The sequence below is a fragment of the Nerophis ophidion genome, linkage group LG27 (genome assembly GCF_033978795.1).
Source record: "Nerophis ophidion isolate RoL-2023_Sa linkage group LG27, RoL_Noph_v1.0, whole genome shotgun sequence".
Lineage (NCBI taxonomy): Eukaryota > Metazoa > Chordata > Actinopteri > Syngnathiformes > Syngnathidae > Nerophis > Nerophis ophidion.
The window spans coordinates 33,916,282-33,935,933 of NC_084637.1; the positions used below are offsets into that span (position 1 = coordinate 33,916,282).

General features: G+C 41.8%; 1 protein-coding gene across 4 annotated transcripts in view; it reads right to left on the reverse strand.

The window, feature by feature from the left end:
- Nucleotides 1-18,221, reverse strand: part of jam2a (junctional adhesion molecule 2a) — a 45,596-nt gene extending 27,375 nt beyond the window's left edge. For all 4 annotated transcript variants that reach the window (XM_061889738.1, XM_061889736.1, XM_061889737.1 and 1 more), the window contains exon 1: nucleotides 17,892-18,221. In XM_061889738.1, coding sequence (XP_061745722.1) covers nucleotides 17,892-17,940 — 49 coding nt within the window. In that variant the 5' untranslated portion in view covers nucleotides 17,941-18,221. The remainder of the gene's footprint in view (nucleotides 1-17,891) is intronic.
- Between the last annotated feature and the right edge of the window lie 1,431 nt (nucleotides 18,222-19,652).

Consider the following 19,652-nt stretch of genomic DNA (forward strand, 5'->3'; position numbering starts at 1 on the left):
AGAAAGCCGTTTAAATCGCCAAAATTCACCCGTTTAGAGTTCGGAAATCGGTTAAAAAAATATATGGTCTTTTTTTTGCACCATCAAGGTATATATTGACACTTACATAGGTCTTGTGATAATGTTCCCCTTTAAGCGATTCAACAGGTTACGCATGTATTGAAACTGATGGTTGGAGTATGAAAGTATTGAAGAAGAAAATGAAGCTTTTGAGCGAATATCTATTGATGCTATTCATAGCCATAGCATGGCCGAATAGCTGCGTTAGCATCGCTGGTAAAATGTGCGGACCAAACGATCAGGACTTTCGCATCTTGTGACACTGGAGCAACTTAAATCCGTCGATTGGTGTTTTTTTAGCATTAAATGTGGGAGGAAGGAAACGTAATATAGTTGCAAATGCACCTGAAGGTTATATATACATCTCTGTGTCATGTCTGCTTTAGCACTGCCGGTAAATAGCATGTTAGCATCGATTAGCTGGCAGTCACGCCGCGACTAAATATGTCTGATTAGCACATAAGTCAACATCAACAAAACTCACCTTTGTGATTTCATTGACTATCGTTGCAAATGCATCTGCAGGTTATCCATACATCTCTGTGCCATGTCTGACATCGCCGGTAAAATGTGGAGACACTCTGGCACATTCAATGGGGGTCTGGTGGCAGACACTTTGGCATCTTCGGGCCAGTGGTGCAACTTGAATCCCTCCCTGTTAGTGTTGTTACACCCTCCGACAACACACCGATGAGGCATGATGTCTCCAAGGTTCCAAAAAATAGTCAAAAAAACGGAAAATAACAGAGCTGAGACCCGGTGTTTGTAATGTGTAGAAAATGAAAATGGCGGCTGTATTACCTCGGAGACGTCACGTTCTGACGTCATCGCCACCAGAGCGATAAACAGAAAGGCGTTTAATTCGCCAAAATTCACCCATTTAGAGTTCGGAAATCGGTTAAAAAAATAAATGGTCTTTTCTCTGCACCATCAAGGTATATATTGACGCTTACATAGGTCTGCTGATAATGTTCCCCTTTAACAAGAGCAGCAATACGGCTAGTCGTCCATTAGGGGGCCAGGTGAAGGAGGTAACGTGCGCCATGTTGCACGAGCAGAATGCTTCATGGGAAGATGCACGGGGAGGATTATGGTCTCCTCCACTTTAATCCTGCCGGGTTAAGGAGCAGCATGGCCGTATGTCCCCTTAAGCGCAGGTTAGGATAAGGGCGGCAAACACCTCGCAAAGCTCTCTGCGGCAGCTTGTCCAGATTAACCTGATGTGGCGCCCGGCCGTTAGCGTGGGTTTGGCCGCCAACGTGTCTGTGTTTGCTTCCTGCGTGTCACTGACACCTCGCATCCTTACAGGAAAAGGAAGCGGCCGGTGACTTCCCCGCATGCCGATTGGTTTATCAGTCTGATTACGCTCGGGTTCACGGGTTGAACGCGGGTGAAGGTCACCTGAGGGAGGAAGCAAGTGCTAAAGTGCCGCCGCGCCAAAGCTGCTCTCCTGTAGGTCAGCAAATTAAGGAGAAGCCATGCAGTTTTTTTTTTTTTTTAGAAATACATTAATATGAAATAAGCCTCCAGAGAACTTACTTAGCATTAAAGCTTCTCAAAGCCTCTGAAAAACAGCAAAGACGTGTCAATTTTTCAAGACGATGTCCCTCCAGGCGTTTAGACGCGATACAGACAAGATAAATAAAATAAAAAGCTTTTAAGTCTGTAGTACCTCATTTTACAAGCTTAATTGGTGCTGTGATGGAACTCCAAACATTTGGATCTGCAATCAATGTTCATTGAAATAAATGTTTGGCCTTTGCAAGACAGCACCATTTCTACATGTAGCATGCCTTTTAAAAAGAAATACTCCATAAATACAATAGAAATGTACTTCAAAGAAGTACAGTAGTTTTATGAAATAATGTACGGCATTGGTTTGGAGAGAGGACTTCTATGGTATATCTCCTTCTCCGTCAAACACACCATCAGCAGCTTTTCCCTATTTTCACAGCCCGCTATTTAGGTATCATTTGAACATGCCTGGCTGGCGTTATGGACTAATTTGGCTTCAGTATGTTGCAGACGAGCAGTGACACGCTCAAGTTGCTCACGGCCATCTCCACGCAGCCAGAAGTGAAGTGAAGTGAAGTGAATTATATTTATATAGCGCTTTTCTCTTGTGACTCAAAGCACTTTACATAGTGAAACCCAATATCTAAGTTACATTTTAAACCAGTGTGGGTGGCACTGGGAGCAGGTGAGTTAAGCGTCTTGCCTAAGGACACAACTGCACTGACTAGGTTGGAAGAAGCGGGAATCGAACCTGGAACCCTCTAGTTGCTGGCACGGCAACTCTACCAAACGAGCTATACCGCCTCGTATAATAGTACAGCCCACGTGTCCACAGATTTTCCTCCATGCGGCCCCTGAGCTAAAATGAGTTTGACAGCCCTGCTTTTAATTTTAAGTATAAAACACAAATAACCTAAATGTATATAATTCCACACTTTGGCGAGCCAAACAAAATGATTCAGCGGGCTTAACTTTGGGGACCCTCGATTTGGGCTTTTCTTCTTGTGGCCCAATTTTGTGGAAAGAAACAAAACTGTACATTTTTGTAGAGGGTCTTTAAAAACAGTAGAGCTGTACGGTAAGTCGGTCAAAACAAATAGACCAAAATAAAATGTCTACCAGCTGGTTCTCCAGAATATACAAAATAAGAATTATATTGAAGGGGGAAGCTTTCTGGAAATGTGGCCCGCAACACAATTTAGTTGACTTTATGGCCATTATTAAAAGAACAGTGCCCACACAGGAAAATCATCTCTGGTTTGTGTCATTGTGTCAAGACTCACCACCCAGTCAGGCACACACAGTAATCGAGCTGTTCTAACGTCTGTGTCCAAAGTCTATCCCGAGGAATATTCGCGGCCCGCAGCTCCAGTTTTTGTGTCAGAAAAAACACAACAGTAAAAAAATGTGAGAAAAAAAAAAGCAAAATGATGTGATTTAATGAGAAACAAAAAGATAAATGTTGATTGTAATAAGTGGGGTGTAGCAACATGGAGATATCAAAGCATGCTCAGGCCATTTTTATTTAGTAAAAAAAACAAAACAGATATTCTTGCATTCCAAAGTGTATTCCTATTATTAGTTATGATAAAAATATCAGTTTTTCGAAGCAGTTCCCACACTTTCCAAATTGTCCTCCGGAAACTCTTATAGATACATTGCTATCTCTGAGCCCAAATCATACAAAATGTATCTCCGTGATATTTACCTCCTTAAAGGGGAACATTATCACAATTTGAAAAGGGTTAAAAACAATAAAAATCAGTTCCCAGTGGCTTGTTGTATTTTTTGAAGTTTTTTTCAAAATTTTACCGGTCCCGGAATATCCCTAAATAAAGCTTTAAAGTGCTTTATTTTCGCTATCTTCGAAACCACTATCCATTTCCCTGTGACGTCACACAGTGCTGCCAATACAAACAACATGGCGGTTAGCACAGCAAGATATAGCGACATTAGCTCGGATTCAGACTCGGATTTCAGCGGCTTAAGCGATTCAACAGATTACGCATGTATTGAAACAGATGGTCGGAGTATGGAGGCGGATAGCGAAAACGAAATTGAAGAAGAAATTGAAGCTATTGAGCGAATAGCTATTGACGCCATTCGGCCATAGCATGGGTGTACCTAATGAAGTGGCCCATAGCATGGCTGCCTTATTAGCATCGCCGGTAAAATGTGCGGATTAGGACTTTCGCATCTTGTGACACTGGAGCAACTTAAATCCGTCGATTGGTAAGTGTTTGTTTCGCATTAAATGTGGGTATCTAGTTTCAAATGTACATACAGCTGGTGTAACTAGCATGTTAGCATCGATTAGCGTAGCATGTTAGCATCGATTAGCTGGCAGTCATGCCGTGACCAAATATGTCTGATTAGCACATAAGTCAACAACATCAACAAAACTCACCTTTGTGATTTGGTTGACTTAATGGTTGCAAATGCATCTGCAGGTTATCCATACATCTCTGTGCCATGTCTGTCTTAGCATCGCCGGTCAAATGTGAAGACACTCTGGCAAATTCAATGGGGGTCTGCCGGCAGATTTCTTGCCAGTGGTGCAACTTGAATCCCTCCCTGTTAGTGTTGTTACAACCTCCGACAACACACCGACGAGGCATGATGTCTCCAAGGTCCCAAAAAATAGTCGAAAAAACGGAAAATAACAGAGCTGAGACCCGGTGTTTGTAATGTGAAAATGAAAATGGCGGCTGTGTTACCTCGGTGACGTCACGTTCTGACGTCATCGGTAAAAGACCGATAAACAGAAAGGTGTTTAATTTGCCGAAATTCACCCATTTAGAGTTCGGAAATCGGTTAAAAAAATACATGGTCTTTTTTCTGCAACATCAAGGTATATATTGACGCTTACATAGGTCTGCTGATAATGTTCCCCTTTAAGCTCAGTTGCTCCAAACTCTTTATCAGTGATAAGAGACTCGTGGGAGAGCGATCTTAACACCAACATATCCGATCAACTCTGGAACTCTGCCCTGAAACTGGTCCACTCCTCCTCAATATGTGCCCGTCATGGTCTCATCCAATGCAAAGTAATCAGAAAATTCCCTACACTAATTCAAAACTATCCAAAATCTACCCCACTGTTAGCAATACCTGTAATAGATGCAAACAATCTCCGGCTGATCATGTCCATATGTTCTGGTCCTGCTCTAAATGATGTTCCTTTTGGGAGAACATTTTTGACACTATCGGAAGGGCATATGGTCAAGAGTTTCCCTCCAACCCATTATCAGCCATTTTCGGCATATGCCCTGATAACACGTGCCCTGTACCACTAAAACGCGCTGTGGCTTTTACGACCTTGCTGGCCAGGCGACTGATCTTGTTCAATTGGAAGCTGGCTCACCCCCCATCACACAGCCGTTGGATTAGAGAGGTTCTTTACAATTTAAAATTGGAAAAACTTAGGTTTTCACTAAATGGCAGCTGATGGTGACCTTCTATCGCTCGGCTGTCGAGAGCCTGCTGACGTACTGCATAACAGTGTGGTACGCCAGCTGCACTGAAGCAGACAAACAGGCGATTCAGAGGGTCATAAAGTCGGCACAAAAAATCATCGGCTGTCCCCTGCCCTCCCTGAAGGACTTACACAACTCCCGTTGCCTCAACAGAGCAAAAAACATTACCAAGGACAGCACACACCCTGGCTTCCACCTGTTCGACTTGCTACCTTCAGGCAGGCGTTACAGGTGCGTCAGAGCCAGAACAAACAGACTCAGAGACAGCTTCTTTCCCAAAGCTGTGACCATGTTGAACTCTGACTTATAATAATAATGATTGACCCCTATACAATATCCTGCCCTAATACCCTACTGTGCAATATTACCTTTCTTGTGCAATACGTCCGACACTGATTGTTATTTATTACTTCGGTACTCTTGTCTTGCTCTGTATATTGTACAGTATTTGTATTTTGTACTTCTATAGTGTTTTGTATATTGTACAGAATTGCTTATTATTTTTATTGGATAGTAGTCTGTTCATTTCAATTGTTAGTTTTTCCTTTTTACCTCTTATGTCATTTATTTCACCCCATATTTGTTCCCACTACCGCACCTTAAATTGGAGTCTTTAATCTCGTTATATGCAAATATAATGACAATAAAGTTAATTCTATTCTATTCTAAATGGCTCTGCTCAAGTGTTTGAAAGTTCATGGAGTCCCTTCTTATTGTATGTCAACTCTCTTGACTTATGTCCACACAGATGAGGAATAATCTCCCTTTTATTTAGTACTATCATTATAATTTGTTTTTTTTTCTCCCTTTCTTTCTCCTTTCAGTCTCTCTCTGTCTTTGTTCTTGTATGGGTGTGTGTGTGAATGTGTGTGTCTTTGTCATCTTACTTGTTGTTTGTGCCATGTGTCCCTGGTAGGTTTGACCTGAGTGGGGTAGGAGAGTGGGTGGGTAGTTTTAGGGATAAAGGTGTGAAGAATTCACTGACTTTAAACTTGTACTGTTTCGACTTGCACTTTTTTTTCTGTATATGTGAAAAAGTCAATAAAAAAAGTTGGATTAAAAATATCATTCTTTTCCCGTTACATTATGTTTTCTGCGGGGTTTTTTTTGCCATTTTTTATTTTTTTCCCCTCCCAGACTACATTATACCAGTCAACAAAACTGGAGGTACGGCCCGCACTTTGGCCACCCGTGTAATAACTTATAATAACAGTTTACTTTGTCACCTGTGACACAAAGATGACACTAAGTTTTGTCTTTAAATATATTATATCTCTTTGGAGCATTTTAACCATGTATGAAAATGTCACCCACATTGCAACTGATCTGCCACGTGCCAAGATTTTAAATGTTTTTAGTTATTTTTAGCAGAAGTGCAATGCTATTGTAGTTACTGTGGAATTTTGGTTTCTACGTCTTCACAATAAAACCGTGACGAAACAAAAACTTGGGTGTGTCCTTTTTTTCCCTTCCCTTTATTGTTGGCCCAGTCTGGAAATAAATCTTCCAGAATCTTTTGCACACAGCTCCAAGGTGGGGGCGCGGCGGGCCGCAAGCGGGAGATAAAGTGTTTGTAGTCGATGAGAGGAATCTAGAAAATCTGTAGAATTAAATTTAAATCTGGTTTCAAAGTCTTTTGAATTTCTTTTAAAATTTCTGTTCTGGAAATTTTAGAAGAAATAATGATTGGTCTTTGTTAGAAATATAGCTTGGTCCAATTTGTTATGTATTCTAACAAAGTACAGATTGGATTTTAACCTATTTAAAACATGTCATCAAAATTGGAAAATTAATCTTAATCAGGAAAAATGACTGATGATGTTCCATAAATTATTTTTTTAATTTTTTCAAAAAGATTAAAATTAGCTAGTTTTTCTCTTCATTTTTTTCGGTTGAATTTTGAATTTTAAAGAGTCGAAATTGAAGATAAACTCTGTTTCAAAATTTAATTTTCTTTTTTTTTCGTGTTTTCTCCTCTTTTAAACCGTTCAATTAAGTGTTTTTTTCATCATTTTTCATGATTTGTGCAGTCCTTTGAGACATTTGTGATTTAGGGCTATATAAATAAACATTGATTGATTGATTGATCATTTATTCTCTACAAAAAACCTTTCGTAAAAGGAAAAAAAATGTATGACGAAATGACAGACAGAAATACCCATGTTTTATATATATATATATATATATATATATATATATATATATATATATATATATATATATATACATATATATATATATATATACATATATATATATATATACACATATAAATATATACACATATATATATATATATATACACATATATATATATATATACACATATATATACATATATATACACATATATATATATATATACATACACATATATATATATATATATATACACATACATACATATATATATATATATATATATATATATATATATATATATATATATATATATATATATATATATATATATATATATATACATATATAAAAGGTAAATTGGGCAAATTGGCTATTTCTGACAATTTATTTAAGTGTGTATCAAACTGGTAGCCCTTTGCATTAATCAGTACCCAAGAAGTAGCTCTTCGTTTCAAAAAGGTTGGTGACCCCTGTTCTAGCGCTTATCTGGGCTTGGGTCGCGGGGGCAGCAGCCAAAGCAGTCCCGTCCATCGCTGCTTGCAGCTTTATTATTTATTTTTTTTATAAACTAAAATCTAGTCTTTTAACTTTATACTTTGTCAACTCTCTTTTGCACTGAATAGTTCAACTCTTCAGTATGTGGCCCTTGGTGGAAGAAGTTTGAACACTCCTGCTGCAGCCTGTTTCTTTAGAATTATTGTAGTGAAGTGAATTATATTTATATAGCGCTTTTTTCTAGTGACTCAAAGCGCTTTTACATAGTGAAACCCAATATCTAAGTTCCATTTAAACCAGTGTGGGTAAAGTGCCTCACCCAAGGACACAACGGCAGTGACTAGGATGGCGGAAGCGGGAATCGAACCTGCAACCCTCAAGTTGCTGGCACGGCCACTCTACCAACCGAGCTATGCCGGTAGGTAGTTACTCCTACGGAATATGGAATGTAATGGTGAGGTGCGTAAAGAGTCCCGCCCCTAGTGAAGATGCAGGTCTAGACCCCTATGTCACGTCCACTCTTCTCCAAGCGCTTCTGCACACCCTGTTCTATTTTAGAGAACTTTGCCCGGTGTGCTGAGCTACTTCCTGAGTATTGTTTGGGAATAGCTGGCTGCAATTGAGCATGCAGACAAAGGCCAGGAAGCAAAGTCAGAGGAAGCCAGCCCTGTTTTTCATATCGGTGCTGCGCCGTGATAATCACGTGGGAAACACGGGCTTTAAAACACTTTGCTACACGGCTCATTTCGCAGCACCCTCGCTTGTCAAACTTTCAATTAAGTGAATTAAAAGTGCACACTCTCCCTCCCCGGACGTCTCCCCCCCCCCCCCTCGCCGTGCAAGCGGCGGACGTGTAAAAGGATTAGGATTGTAGCCACGACTCACGCAGCACTAACGCCCTCAGAGAAACATTGTCTCGCTGAAGGATGACGCGCAGGAGGGAGGGAGATACAATGAGATTAAAGCAGGACGGGGATGAAGCACAAAGGAGAGGCGAGCGGCCCTGAGAGGAGATGACACGACTTGAGGGAGCGAGGGCGGGGGAGGGGGGGTGGATTGAAGGCGAGGGAGATCCTCTCGGACACGAAGACGGCGAATGGGAGCAGCTCCTGTCACACGGAGAGACCCGGCCCGCCGCCACGTCGAAGGGCCTCTTTTTGACAACACGGCGTCCAGAGAGTCCGTGCGCGCCCGGCGGTGAGGCTTGGGCGCGGCGACAAAACGCTCGTCAGCTTCGGCGCTGCGAATTAGCCGCGAAGGCGTCGGAGCGGACGACCAACACATGGCCTCTTCAGTTAGCGCCATGCTAACGCGGCGCTACAGCTGGCGCGGTGAAACAAGAGAGCTAGCTCTACGCTCGCCACATCGCGCTTCACATATTACAACTTCACGATATTGCGCATTAAATTAAAAAAATGTATAATTTGCACTTTTTTCAAAAACTAAAGAGACCTCAGACCAGGGGTGCACAGACTTCTTCTGCAGGCGAGCTACTTTTCCATTGACCAAGTCGAGGGGATCTACCTCATTCAAATATATATTTTTTTAGATTTAGGTTTATTGGTCCTCGTTGGGGAAATTCATTGTCACTGCCGTACATTTAAAGATATAGACATTACACATAACAAAACAAAAATAACAAAAAGACATTATACATGACCAACACATTTACAGGCTTTATCAGACGGGTCGGCACACTATATATCATTTATATGGTTTTTTTATGAAACATACGTTTTTGTTAACATATTAAAGGTTTTTAATGATAATGCAATAATGTTTAACACATATAGCAGGGGTAGGGAACCTATGGCTCTCGAGCCAGATGTGGCTCTTTTGATGACTGCATCTGGCTCTCGGATAAATCTTAGCTGACGTTGCTTAATACGATAAGTAATTAATCATTTCACTGGTAATCACAGTGTTAAAAATAACCTTCAAAATATAAAACATTCTCATGCATTTTAATCCATCTACCACACCTGTTCAAGAAGTCACATTAATGGTCAAAAGTATTGTATTTATTATTGGTTAGCTTCAGAACAACAATGTTATTATAAAGAATAGGAGATGCACACATTTAGTTGTTGTAATCAGGGAAAGTCGAAATGAAAGAGAAGGCGTTGGATTCTCTTGTCAGAGCGTGGGACGACACTGTACAAGGGTACAGGTCTACGGGGTTCTCCTCATTAAACTAAATTGAATCCTGTCTCTGTTAAATTCCTTGCTTCTTGTCTGTTTAATAGATGTCGTCAGTGTTTGAACCTGACAGTTGTATTGTCAGGTTTGTCCCTGACAGTGTGGCCATGTTTAAGTTTTTCCTGTCTTTGTTTCCTGTCAGCGCTCTTATTTTGTCTGTTTCCTGTCTTTCTCCCTGAGCGCTGTTTCCCCTCAGGTGCGGCTGATTGGCACCTGGCCACAACTGGTGTCAATTAGCCCGCTCCTATTTTTACCTGCTTTGTCTTCCAGTCAGTGCTGGATTATAGTCGCTCCTACCGGTTGTTTGTCACCACTACCTGTCAATGTCATTAATACTTCGTTGTAGCTGTGTCTACTTTTGGTCACTTTGCTCTTGCCATAGTTCCTTCTTGTCACAGTAAGTGTTTTGTTCATAGCCTAGTTTGTTATCCGCTTTGTGCGCACCTTTTGTTAGTACCCTTTTGTTTGTTCTTGTTTTAGTATATAAATTAAATCATGTTTTCTTATTCAATGCCTGCCACCGTCTCTGCATCTTGGGGTTCGTCAACAAAATGTGACAGTATTTAGTGTTAAAAATATTATACGGCTCTCACGGAAATACATTTTAAAATATTTGGCTTTCATGGCTCTCTCAGCCAAAAAGGTTCCCGACCCCTGACATATAGAGTCCTTTCTTTCATGAAGACAAGAATATAAGTTGGAGTATTACCTGATTCTGATGACTTGCATTTATTGGAATCCGACAGAAGTGCGGATAACGTCGGCATTTTCAAATGGAGGAGAACAAAAGTCCTCCTTTCTGTCCAATACCACATGAAAGTGGTTGGTTTTTGGCATCTTATTTGTCCAGCTTCCATACTCGTTTTTATACACTTTACCAGATATCCATTAGCTCCGTAGCTTACTAGCTTGTGCACGCCAGCTTTCTGAGACACTTATTTTGTTAGCGCAGGCAAGAGGAAGCAGCGCTTTTATTGTGATGATAAGAACTGTACAGTCTGTCTTTAGAGTTTTGACAGCAAGTACGGCGCGAATGTGTTGGAATAAAAAGTGTTTCTCGCCTTCCTGTCTCACTTTTTCTCAATAATGAGCTCGCAGCAGCCAGTGTCATCTCACAAGACCCTCAGGTGTCGTGAATGTCAATCAAGTGACGAAAGTGACGTCTTGGTGAAGATTGATGATCGCTAATTTTTAGGTCTATTTTATTAAATGCCTGGCTGGCGATCGACTAACACATCCTCCGCGATCGACCGGTAGCTCGCGATCGACGTAATGGGAACCCCTGGTCTAAGTTGTGTATTAGATCCAGATGTAAATACCTGGAAATGAAAGCTGATCTCTTGTTCGACATTCATCTTTTGATGTCAAACCTAAATGTTTTCAGTCTACAACAAAAATAAACAAATTGGACCCACTGTTCCAATACTTTTGGAGGGCACTGTATTTAGAAGGTTGAAGCCGTTTTTTAAACAGGAACTATGAAAATATTTGATTAGTTTAAAGCAGGGGTGTCAAAAAGGTCAACCAAAGAACGAGATTCCTCTACAGAATCTCCTCTCTGGTCAACAAAAGCACCTTGAGGATTCTAGCGGGAACTCTCATTCAACCCTTCTTCGATTACGCTTGCACCTCCTGGTACCCCAGCACCTCCAAAACCCTCAAATCTAGACTCCAAACATCCCAGAATAAGCTAATCCGGTTACTTTTAGACCTCCACCCCAGATCACACCTCAATCCAACCCACCTCTCCAAAGTGGGCTGGCTCAGGGTGGAGGACAGAGAAAAACAACTTGCACTGAGCCTAGTCTATAAAATCCGCTACACCTCCTTGATACCGAAGTACATGTCAAACCACTTCCTTAACGTAAATGACCGCCATAACCACAACACCAGGGGGAGCTCCACAAACCACGTTAAACCCAGATTTCGATCCAACAAAGGTCTTAACTCATTCTCTTTCTATGCCACATCAATGTGGAATGCACTCCCAACAGGTATAAAAGTAAGTGCATCTCTATATTCCTTCAAAAGCGCTCTAAAACAACACCTCCAGGCAACTTCAACACTTTACTAATACCCTCCTCCATTCACATCCCATCTCCCCGGATTATAAACAACTCAAATGTACTTCTAATGTATATACTTGTTCTTATGCTATGTGAACTCACTATGTTCTCTGCTGGCTGTACATATCCTACTAAATAAGACCTACACTGTTTCAATGTCCACATTTCTCTGTTGATGCAATTGTTGATGACTGAAGTACTGATATCAACCAAAGCTCCTCACCCCACCCCCAGGATTGTAAATAATGTAAATAATTCAATGTACATACTATGATGATTAACTTGTGTGATGACTGTATTATGTTGATAGTATATATTTGTACTATGAATTGATTAACGTGGACCCCGACTTAAACAAGTTGAAAAACTTATTGGGGTGTTACCATTTAGTGGTCAATTGTACGGAATATGTACTGTACTGTGCAATCTACTAATAAAAGTATCAATCAATCAATCAAAATATGGCCTGAGGGCCGGATCAGGCCCGCGAACAGGTTTTATCCGGCCCGCGGGATGAGTTTGCTGAGTATAAAAATTAACCTGAAATTTTTGAATGAAAGAAGCAGCTGTTCTAAATGTGTCCACTAGATGTCACAATAGCAATTGTTTGTATCTTTGTAGATGTTGCTACATATGTACAAAATAAACCACATGATGTTAGTACATCAGTTGAGGAAAATGAGCAAACTACATTAACATACTGTAATTTCATTTTGACAATTTTTTAACTTGATAGATTGTAAACTAACAACAATGAGTTGATTCAAGAACATTATCAAATAATTTATTCAGAAAATATAAATAACGACAAATAAAGATATCATACTATGAACCGCAACAGGGAATAAAATATGATTTGTACATTTTTTGAATGTGCTTCTTCTATTTTTGAACAAAGAAAACAATCTGTCTTTAAGTTATCGTGCCGTGATTTTACCATTCCGGCCCACTTGGGAGTAGATTTTTCTCCATGTGGTCCCCGATCTTAAATGAGTTTGACACCCCTGGTTTAAAGTAATCCTACTTTGCGGAAATGTCTTTACCACGGCCAGGCCCGGGGACGACAGCCTGGTGGCAGCAGGTGGGCAGGCACCTCTGCAGGCGTCAAACACGCACACCTGGTGCTTGGCATGAACGTCCAGCGAACACTGCGACAGCTCCGACTCACCCAGAGACAGCCGCCCTCCCGCCGCCTGGGCGGGGAAAAACAGAAATATGGCACGCTCGCCGCTTGGCACGCAGCTTTAGCCTCATTACAAGAGTGTTGATTAGCGACGGGCGGAAACGCAGCGCGCCAGCGAGCAAGGCACTTCTTCACCTGGCAGGGGAAGAGGGGAGGGAGGTGGACCCCCGCACAGGAAGCCTTCGGGCCGGCTGGGTGGGAGAGATAACGGGCGAGGGCGAGGAAGGAGTGTCTCTAATGGAACAAAGCGCCTCTGTAACCCCGCGAGCAACAGCTGTCCCACTGTGTAAATGTGTGCGTCAGTCGGGGGGTGGGACACACACACACACACACACACACACACACACACACACACACACACACACACGGACCCACCCTCAAAACGCTTCCTGCTGGACTTTTTTTTGTTTTTGCAACAATACAACCTTGCGCCTAGAGTCCGTATAGACATCAGCAGCTAGAGCCTTGGCGGTGAAAGATGTCTGACAGTAAACACACACACACACACACACACACACACACACACACACACACACACACACACACACACACACACTCGTTCACTTTTGGAGACCTTTATACCTCTGAAAAATGCCTACCTCTTCAGGACTACCCTTTTTAGATATATAAAGATTTATATTTCCTACATGAATAATATATACATACTGTGCAAATATTTAAAAAAAACCTGTTGTGAAAAATGAGTTGGAATTTTACAAGAAAACTTTTTGGCAGTATTATAATAAGTCTTGATTTTACTCTACGCAAGTCAAAATTTTACAAGGAAAACGGAACATTTGTGCAATATTTAGGGGTGTAACGGTACGTGTATTTGTATTGAACCGTTTTGGTACGGGGGTTCCGGTTTGGTTCGGAGGTGTACCGAACGAGTTTCAACATGAACATATGAAGTAGCCACCTCATCTAAAGTCTTAACAAGCTGCTCTGCTTTCTGCCTCTGTCTCCTACACAGCACCCAGCATTGTCCCACCCACACAACCATCTGATTGGTTACAACCATAGCGGTAACAACCAATCAGCAGTGCGTATTCAGAGCGCATGGAGTCAGTGCTTCTGTGGTGGGGTTAGCAGAAAGGTGTTAAGCAGGTGAGCATAAGGCAGTGGACTCTCCCCAAATGACAACTACTACTAACATCACTATGAGCCTGTTGACATTCTAGAAACAAACTGCAGCTCAGCTCGCTCGCAGTCCTGGCTTGAGGTGAAGGCTAATAAACTTTTAGCATAACGTTAGCTCATTTTGCTGTGTGTGTGTATGCTAGTGACTTTATAATGTAAGTGCATCAGAAAGCCTACATGAAGTCCATGGTGTTCAGAGATGAATACTTTCTCCTATTGCTATTGTACTATTTTTTTCAGCTATAATTACATTAATCATTAGTAATGTAGCAGCCTAGTTTTGAATGGCAGGGTCCCTGCTATCAAATGTTGATAAAAATATAACATTTACATAATAAAAATCAACTACAGGCTTCCCAAATGCTGTAATAAATTAAGCATGATGAGTTGACTTGAAACTGTTTAATGTTGCACTTTTTATATGTAGAAGAAAAGTTTTGTCATTTTATTTAATCAAAGCAACAACTTGAGGCAGTTTAATGTGGATTAACGTGGGCAGAATTATTATTGTGTTCCCAATGTTAAAAGGATAAAGCCATTGTTTACAAATTTGGTAAATAAATAACCAAAACATTTATATTTTGTTGTTTTCTTACTGTACCGAAAATGAACCGAACCATGACCTCTAAACCGAGGTACGTACCGAACCGAAATTTTTGTGTACCGTTACACCCCTAGCAATTTTATGATAAAAGTCATAATTTTACTCAAAAACAGTTGCAATTTTAGAAGAAAAGCATAACATTCTGGCAATTTTATTAAAAGTCATAATTTTACTTGCCAAAAGTCACAATTGTATAAGAAAAATTTAAAATGTTGTCAATGTTATAATAATCTTTGGAATATTACTCGGCAAAATTTTGACAAAAGTCATAGTTTGTCACAAAAATTGTCACAATTTTGCAACGACGACAAAAAAAAAGCCAATATTGTGATATAAGTCCAAATTTTATATGACAAATGTCACCATTTTGCAGTAAAAAGTAATAATTTTATGTAAAAGTAATAATTTTACAAGAAAATATTGAAATATTACAGAAACAGAAAGATAATGAGAAGAAGTTCAACATTTTGTAAAGACTGCTTTTAGTTATTTTTTTTTTGTAATTGGTTTTTAATCTTCATTATTTACTTCAAGTTATTACAGTATGTCTCTATATCAGTCCTGGGCAATTATTTTGACTCGGGGGCCAAATTTAGAGAAAAAAATCTGTCTCGGGGCCGGAACACTAATACAAAACCTCACAATAATGTCTGATTGAATGCTAAAAACGTTATGACAGACCGCCTTAAAAAACGTAATAGAGTTTAAACATTTTTTTTACTGAACGAGACACCCAGAACGTACAAGAAAATAAAGAATGTTACAATATTAACTATGGAGGATAAAACACTGAATATTGACAACATATGAATGTCCCCCCCCCCCCCCCCCCCGTCCATCCACATATTTAACAATCAAATGAAACACAACAAAAATGCAACAAACAATAAATATAAACGCGAAGGGTAAAAAAAAAAAAAAAATTGTTGTTGTAAAATTCTACTTTCACGTCTGTCCCTGACTCCCACATTTCAGACTCTGGAAACACTCAATGTGTTTAGATGACCATAGTAATTAATTAGATGACCATAGTAATTAATTAGATGACCATAGTAACTAGTATATGATGCAGATTCCAAGCATTGAAAGACTTAGTATAGTTGAAGACTTACGGTCATTAGAAAAGATGACTGCACATCATAATGGCAGCTACACTTTCTTGTCACGCTCGGGTCGCATGATGATGCGCGATTTTGTTCTCCCAGGGATGCAAAGGACCCTCCGGACGAAAACGTAAAGGTAGGATGATTTAATATATAATACACAGTACTAAACAGACAGAAACCAACAAAAGAACAACGTGTGGAACGCATGGGAAGCTAAGGCTAACACTTAGCACAGAGTCTGGAACCAGAAACATAAACGCGACTGTAGCTTACTGCAAACAAGGAACCCAGGACGAGTTTTCAAAAAGGGCAGGCTTAAATATTGTCTCTGGTTACAAAACAGGTGTGCGACCGGAACAAGTGGCAGGTGAAAATAATACGTAACCATGGAAACCAACTGAGAAGTGCACACACAGGAACCGAAGGAGTCCAAAACCAATAGAAAACACAAAAAGACTCAAAAATCTAAATCATAATATGATCCAGCCAACGGATCGTAACACTTTCCATCTTAAACATCCATTCATTTTCTACCGCTTTTTCCCTTTGGGGTGGCGGGGGGTGGGGGCGCTGGTGCCTATCTCAGCTACAATCGGGCGGAAGGCGGGGTACACCCTCAACTTTTTTTTTTATTAATTTTGGCCAAAGGGGGCGCATTTCAATTTCTTACACACACTTGTTATTTCATATGTTGGCAAGAGGGGGAGCACTTCAATTTTTTTCATACACACTTCTTATTTCATATGTTGGCCAGAGGAGGAGCACTTCAATTTCTTACACACACTTGTTATTTCATATGTTGGCCAGAGGGGGAGCACTTCAATTTCTTACACACACTTGTTATTTCATATGTTGGCCAGAGGGGGAGCACTTCAATTTCTTACACACACTTGTTATATCATATGTTGGCCAGAGGAGGAGCACTTCAATTTCTTACACACACTTCTTGTTTCATATATTGGCCAGAGGGGGAGCACTTCAATTTTTTTTTTACACACACTTATTTCCTACGTTGACCAGAGGGGGAGCACTTTTAAAACCGACACTCAGTCAATTTGAAAACAATCCCTCCCTTTAAGGCCTACCCTAATTTTAGTAGACTTTACCAGCAGGGGTGAAAATTAGACATTTTCTATTAGATGCAATGTTATTGGGACCATGATTTATGTCATCACTTGTTCACACCTCCTCATATGGAAGCTACTTTTCCTTGTTGATGTCTCAAGAAGGGTAGAACCACACACACACACATACTCTTCGTAACCCCTTGACCTGACAGGTGGCAAAATGGGGAGCCGAGTAAAAGGTGCGTCACTCACTGGCACTGTCTCATCACATCCATGTCAGGATGCCACTTGTCTCCTTGCAGTGCCAACACTCACACTGTCCACCCTTGTGTGCAGGTTTTGTCACACACTCACACACACACACACACACACACACACACACACACACACACACACACACACACACACACACACACACACACACACACACACACACACACACACTGCAATATGTTCCAATATCAGCTTGAAGCCCCTGGTAGTGATCCAACCGGTGGACTCCTGCACATATGCACTCATGCACCGGCAAGACGCCCACACCCTCGGCTGGCGTCCGGCCAAATCCCACTTGTAGGAGGCCGACCGACCTAGTCTGCGTCCTATAGTCTGCGTCCTACATAGTCTGCTTCCGACCTAGTCTGCGTCCTACATAGTCTGCTTCCGACCTAGTCTGCGTCCTACATAGTCTGCGTCCTGCGTCCTCCATAGTCTGCGTCCTCCACGGAGACACGCACGGGACAAGTTCACGGCGCAAAGGTGTATTAATCACGCGTGATGTGTGCGTGGGGTCAGAGACACGACGTGTGTCGGCAAGTTGTGAGAAAAGAGTTGTACTTACATTGCAAGAGTAGAAGCAGCAGCGGGACACACATGGACGTCCCCTCCATGGTCGCCCACAACTCCGGCTTGAGAGTGTCGTCTACGCGGCGGCTCCGACGCCTCAGCTTTCTTCTCGCACTTGTCCACAACTCTCCGATAATTCATCCAGCTTCCCGGGCCGACACTCTTCTCCCGGTTCGGTGCGACGGGGGGACCGTCACGCGGCGGGGATGAGCGCTGCGCGCGCCTCGCGGGGGCTGCCGGTGTGCCGCGGTGCCGCTTGCTGGACCTGGCGGCGGCGGCAGAGGAGGTGGTGGTGGTGGTGGTGGGGGAGGGAGGGGAAGAAAGACGGAGAGCCGCGGATCCAAGCGCAAAGACGCGGGGAAATGTCCTCTGTCGTGTCTGTGGTGGAGGTGGGGATGGAGGGAAGGGGCGGGGTGGCGCTTGGCTCTCCGAGAGCAGAGCTGAGAGCGCAGCGTCGCGTCCAAGACGCGCACTGCATCCTGTCCCGGTACTTCACAGCAGGGCTCCATCGGGGTCCTGAGCAGAATTTCGTGAATTAACACGTTTTCCCCCACATTGATTGTAGCTGAGATAGGCTCCAACACCCCCTGCGACCCCGAAAGGGATAAGCGGTAGAACATGGATGGATGAATGGATGGATATAATTATCCATTCATCCATTTTCTACCGCTTATTCCCTTTGGGGTCGCTGGTGCCTATCTCAGCTACAATCGGGCGGAAGGCAGCATACACCCTGGACAAGTCACTACCTCATCACAGGGCCAACACAGATAGACAGACAACATTCACACTCACATTCACACACTAGGGACCATTTAGTGTTGCCAATCAACCTATCCCCAGGTGCATGTCTTTGGAGGTGGGAGGGGCCTATCCCCAGGTGCATGTCTTTGGAGGTGGGAGGGGCCTATCCCCAGGTGCATGTCTTTGGAGGTGGGAGGGGCCTATCCCCAGGTGCATGTCTTTGGGGGTGGGAGGAAGCCGGAGTACCCGGAGGGAACCCACACAGTCACGGGGAGAACATGCAAACTCCACACAGAAAGATCCCGAGGCCGGGATTGAACCCAGGACTACTCAGGACCTTGGTATTGTGAGGCAGACACACTAACCCCTCTGTCACCGTGAAGCCCAGATACAATTATATATATATATATATATATATATATATATACACACACACACACTCACACACACACACACACTGTATACAGAGATACATGTATGTATGTATATATATATATAAATATATATATATATACTAACACACATGTAAACTAGGAAGCATGTTCCTAAAATGTTTATACATGACATAAACCAGATATTTGGGAAATTGGCAATATATTTTAAATTAGTGCCCACACAGGAAGGGGCCAGGACTACTTTTGCAGTACAATTTCACTAAAATGCGCCTCGTCATTCATTCATTTATATTTTACATGCACTTCTTAACACAAAACATGGCCCCCTACAGATCGCAGAAGCCTAAACCCAGCGTGTGCTCAGAATAAAAGGAAGGGCAACCCTGGTTTCCGGCATATTTCATTTAGATTTAGCAACATTTCTGACTTTCTGGAGGTCTTTCACTAACTGGAACCCAAATAAGGTGCACTATGTTTAATTAGCCACATGCTAAACACCATCAATCACAACAATAGCAATGAACAATCTGCCTTTGAAACAAATCATGAAGCTTGTAGTTATGATTGATGTTTATTGTTGTGCCGGTGACTGGCACTGCACCACACTGACTAGAAGG